This window comes from Blastomyces gilchristii (genome assembly GCF_000003855.2).
Source record: "Blastomyces gilchristii SLH14081 genomic scaffold supercont1.1, whole genome shotgun sequence".
Classification (NCBI taxonomy): Eukaryota; Fungi; Ascomycota; class Eurotiomycetes; order Onygenales; family Ajellomycetaceae; genus Blastomyces; species Blastomyces gilchristii.
In genome coordinates this window covers 16,182-21,892 of record NW_003101682.1, presented here as the reverse complement: position 1 = coordinate 21,892, position 5,711 = coordinate 16,182, and the positions used below count along the sequence as shown (strand labels likewise).

The 5,711-nt window shown below is 31.2% G+C and overlaps 1 protein-coding gene across 1 annotated transcript; it reads right to left on the bottom strand.

The window, feature by feature from the left end:
* Window positions 1-232: 232 nt before the first annotated feature.
* Window positions 233-1,206, bottom strand: BDBG_00001 (uncharacterized protein; the record flags this gene model as incomplete). The annotated part of the gene is made up of 4 exons (XM_031719685.1): window positions 233-314; window positions 546-578; window positions 730-1,064; window positions 1,141-1,206. Coding segments are annotated over 4 exons (515 nt in total), but the record flags the coding sequence as incomplete, so codon positions are not given.
* Between the last annotated feature and the right edge of the window lie 4,505 nt (window positions 1,207-5,711).

The following is a 5,711-nucleotide window of genomic DNA, read 5'->3' as shown; positions in this document are numbered from 1 at the left end:
CTTTGATTAGAATGATCTCTGATGCTGAAGTAACTAAGAATCATTATTAGTGTATAAAAATCACAAAATCAGAGATGAGAACAGTTACTGAATGAATACTCACTGATCTTAGAGTTGTACATATAATTACAACATGCATAAGACTTCTCAGAAAGAGAGAGAGAGACACAGAGAAATGTAGAAAGCAGAATACAGCATGTGAATAACTCATTCTCACAATAACATCTCAGACAAGATGTATAAGTCTCATATTTGTGAGTGTAAAAGAGTACAATATTCATGTTTCTGTTTCTGAAAACATGAATATCTTTTATCTGCACTATAAAGTCAGATAATAGATATCAGAGAATAGGCTGATACAGATCTATTATCTTAAAGGAATTCATCAGAGTGAATATTTCTGTAATATTAAACTTTACAGTTGTAAAAAGCTTCTTGATATCTGTGAATATTATGACTTCATACACAGTAAAACCCATAATAACTTTCTCTAAGAATAGAAAGATTAGCATTAGAAAGAAAAGATGAAAAAGAAAAAGACTTACAATCTCAACACTGTTGAGAAGAGAAGTAATTCTCTGATATAAATGAATAATTGTTTCATCATAAATATTTAAAATGAATGTAATAATCAGTATTTATAACTGAGCTTCAGATAGTTGTATCATACACAGTCTTTATACAATAAATCATTCTGAAAGTTAGTAAGAAGAGCAGAAGTGTACACACTGAGAAACATGATTTATTAAGCCTATATAACATCTTCTTAAAACAGGGAGAGCTGGTAATGAAAGCAGAGATGATAAAACCAGGAGTAGCAGGAGTGAGAATCACAGGAACAGGGGTAGCAGAAGCGGGAGAACCAGACATAGAGACAAGTGTAGAAGATTGAGAAAGAGCAGCAGGGAAAGAAGCAGTAGAAGAGGTAGAGAGAGATGTGAGAGACTCAGTCACACATGACATAGACAATTTCTTCATTATTGTGTTCTTCAAGTTCTTGATCAATGATTCAACATTGAGTTCACTATCATCAGTGAACACAGATCTGTCAACATGTGAAGATTCTATATAAATAAAAACAAACATATCAGTATCTACATTCATGTAAAATCATGTCAGAAAACATGATCAGAAACTCACTGAGAAGAAAAAGAGTTAAGAATATATAAGAAGATGAAGAAGATATGCTATTTATAATAATATATTCTGATAATCATTAGAAGATAAATAAGTCCTGATTATATTTCACAACATGTTACACTTACTGCTAATAAACTGCCTGATATGAGTACTATGATAATGCTTGTTGTGAGAATAGAGAGTCATTGTCAGAAATGTGTACAATGTGATAGACAGACAGATAGAAAGAGTTGAACAGAAGAAGGAATAGAAATCTTGAATGATGATGACATTTGATGATGATGATGATGAAGAAGATGATTGAAGAATGAGAAAAGTTAGTGAATGAGAGATATAATATAGTGAAAGTTTCTTTGTGAGAGCATACACAGAATACTAGTCAAATCAGGAATAGATTATAAGATCATGAACACTAGTGACATGCTAATCTGCATGAAGCTAGGATGAACATCATGATCACATGAGCATGACCAAATCTGATGAGAGAGGATGTGATTTGAAAGAATGTACAATCATCAGATAATAATGCGGCTGCTTCTGAACTTGCTTGTGAGTGTAAAGGGGCCATAGCAGCCACTAATTAATTTAGCGTACGATATTACAATATATAAGAAGCCAGCGTACGCCTGTAATCGTACGCTGGCAAAAAGCACCTTTGAATCACAACATTGTGGCGCATTTCTACAATCTTATTATCAATGAGTGATGAGTTTCTGAGTATCTGCAAAATCCAGGTAATTAAGACAATATGAATACTATAAATTTGTGATAGAAGTTAATCTGAGCAGATGAGCTTTCTCTCTGCATCTCAATTGTTTCTGAGCTGAATACTTCAGTATAACTGAGAAAGCAGATACAGCTTTATAAGAGATATCTGATTACATATGCAGATAATCAGCTCTTAAGACTCTGTTACAACTGTGTATACTCTAATGTTCAGCTTCTCTGAAGTTTGTGCATTTCTGATGATCTTTGTGTTAAATGTAACAATTGTCTATATTATAAGTATAATACTCTCTGCTTCTTTAAAGAGAGAAATTGATAGTTGCAGAGAGATTGAGTATCACAGATATTAAGAATATAAGTGTGAATTTTCTTTATTTTTTCTTTATTAGTCTCTAAATTATATTCACAGTTCTGTTTTTATTTTCTTTATTTTTTAACTTTAATAAGAATATGATTTCTTCTTCTCTTTATATACACTGTGAACTGTTCATCTCAGTAGAAACTCATCATCTTATAGACTAGAATTTGTAAATGACAGTGTTAATATCTTTATTATTAGACTGGCCGCCGGGATCATGAATTTCATATTTGGTCTCATTTGGTCTGGTCTCATACATTTCTTGGCGTGAATCCCACTGGGACTAGTCATTAAAAAAACATGCAAAGTGACTATATATGAGATCTTAAAATGAAACCATGACTTGAAAAAAATGAGAAAGTGGTCTCATTTGATCTCATTTAGTCTCATTCTTGACATAAAGTTACTATTTTTAGACATTTTAAGGTTTTTTTAGACTATTTTTAATTTTTTAAAAAGTAACACTTTTTGATAACACTCAAATGAGATTTAAAGTCATTTAAAGCAATAAAAATAATTTAAATTGAGAAGTGAAAATCATGGTCTCATTTGAAAAATGTGACAAGAGTAGACAGTAAGTCTCACTGAGACAGTATGAAACTACTATCTAATGTTAAAACCGTGTAATGGAATCGGTCGAATTGGTAATGAGACTATCAAAAAATCTGGTCCTGGTCTCAGACACGGTCACACGGTCAATCTATTTATTATAATCAGATTCTTAGTAAAGACTGTGTTATTTTGACTTATCAGAATTCACAGTATAAAAGTCATGTCTCAGCTTCTACAGATATCTTATCTGTCTGAATAATTCTTAAGTGAACTCATTCATCTTGTCAGAATATTCTTATCACTTAACCTTGAATCAGAGCTCATAATCTTACTTCTCTGAGTCAATAATTTCTTTAATCTGATATTCTCTTTCACTCTCTAGTGTTTTGTAAATAGAGTGATGAGTTATAGAGTTCTCTTCTAAGAATTCCTTATATTTATAGAGTAAAGAGATGTGAAAAACATTGTATATCTGTAATTTAGATGACAGTTTCAATCTGTAGAACTGTGAGCTAACTTTCTTCATAATCTTGTAAGACTCTGTTTATAAGAGATTCAGCTTCTTACTAGATCTCTGTATGATAATATTTTCTAGACTCAGTCAGACTCTATTATCTTTCTTAAAACTCTTTATAATATGCTTAAAGTCATAGTATCTCTTCTGATACTTTTGAGTCTTTCTCAAGAATTCACAGACTTTCTCTCAGATATTCTGAATTCTCTTAGCCTGTTTACAGGCATTATCACACTCTATAGTGTACTCTTACAGATTTATTAAGATCATCTGCAGATGAGTCTCAGTGAGTATTTCAAAGAGAATTTTATCTGTACTGATATGCTTTGAGTTGTTATATACAAACTCTGTGAGTGATAATTAATACACTGAGTTATTCTGATTGTAATTGATAAAGTATCACAGATACTGTTTTAATATACTCATCAGACATTCTATCTGATCATTTGTCTGTTAATAAAAAGTCATACTTAGATCTTATAAGATCTTCAGTATAGTTATCAGATCAGATCAGAACTCTGTCTAAGACAATGTTTATAGATAACTCATGCAATCAGATCACATCATAAATAAAGATATGAGTTAAATTCTTTGACTTTAAGTTCTTGTGAGTGAGTATAAAGTGTGTTATCTTGATGAAGTGATCTACTATCATCAGCACACTGTCAAAGCAGGCATCATATATGTTCTTGCTTTCAGAGAGACTTATAAGAGTGTTTATTTCTAGCTGTTCTCAAGATTTCTGTAGAATGAATAGAGGAGTAAGTTCTTTATATGATCTGAACTGTACTATCTGTGAACTCTGATAAACAGTATAAGAATTCACTATTCTCTTCACAAGTTCTTGTATCTTCAGCTAGAAGTATTTGCTTATAAGCAACTCATGAGTTCTAGTATCTGTAAAATGACCTGCTAGAGAAGAGTTATAATACCTTTTAATAAGTTCTATATATAGAAACTTATTCATAGATATATAAATCTGACTCTCTCTTTATAAGAGACTATTTAAGTCTCTTCAATTCTTTGTTTCTGCAGAGTTGATCTCTGTTATAAGCAGTTTTCAAATATACTGAGTATATTCATTCTTCAGTTGCAGTTCAGACAATCTGAACAGAAGATCTTATAAAGACTTATACTCTGTTTTCTCTTATATCAGGTCTTCTATAATACTTCTCAAAGCTTACAAACTCTTCAGATTATAGATACTCTCATTAAGAATTCTCACAGAGATTCTCAGAGTGTTAACTCTTAGTGTTATAGAGAGTAGTTATACAGACTTCTTCTCTCTCTTTTCATTCTTCTCTTATAGAGAATTGAGAGACTCTTCAGTCAATCTTCTTACAACACTCAGTCTGAGTATTTCACAAAGCTTTTCTACCTTCTCTATCTTCTCTATGTCTGTCATTCTGATCTTCTTGACATAGTCAGACCAGTGAGAGAGTCTGTCTGCTGAGTTCTTGATTCTCTTAATATACTCTATCTTGAATCAGAACTCACTCAGTCTTTGAGTTCAGTGAATCTGTTATTATAAGAGTTTCTTGATTGAAGTAAACTGTTATAAGCTGTTATAATCAGTTCTAACAGTAATCACTGTCATGAGATTCTCAAAGTAGTGATATCAGTGATGAAAGAATTTCACTATTATAAGAAGCTTCTGATTATAAATGCTATAGTTGATCTCTGTAAGTGACATCTTTCACAAGAAAAAGATCACTGAAACTCAGTTCTCATTTAACTGTAGTTATAAGACTATTTCTGAAATTGCAAAGAAGAAGACATCTGTCTTCAATCTGATTAAGAGTGAGAGATCAAAGTGAAACAGTATCACTGTATTTATAAATATCTATTTCAATCTTACAAAGATCTCATGAGCTTCTGAGATAAGAAAGTTCTCACAGCTCTCTCTTCTTAACAATCTTTTTATTCTTCATTCATAGAATGACTTCTTCTTGTTTTCACTCTTCAGCATGTCTGTAAGAGTCAAGAAGATTCTCATGAATATAAAGATAAACTATCTATAGAAATTTACAAAGCTCAGAAAGATCTAAATCTCATGAATACTAGTTAACTCTGATTATGATAGAATAGTCTCAACTCATGAAGGTTTCATCTGAATATCATTCACAGTGATTACATATTCTAGAAAATTAATTCAATACATACTGAAGTTACACTTTATAAGCTTAATATACAGTTCTGTCTCATCTAAGACCTTTAACACAGTTTGCACATGCTCAGTGTGTTCTTTCTTCTTTATAAAGTACATCATCACATCATTCAGATATATTATTATAAAGACATTCAGATATATATGAAGTGTTTTATTAATGAAAGACTGAAATACTACAGAGATATTAGTCAAATCAAAAGACATCACTAGATATTCAAATAATCTCAGTGCAGTTTTAAAGACAGTCTTCA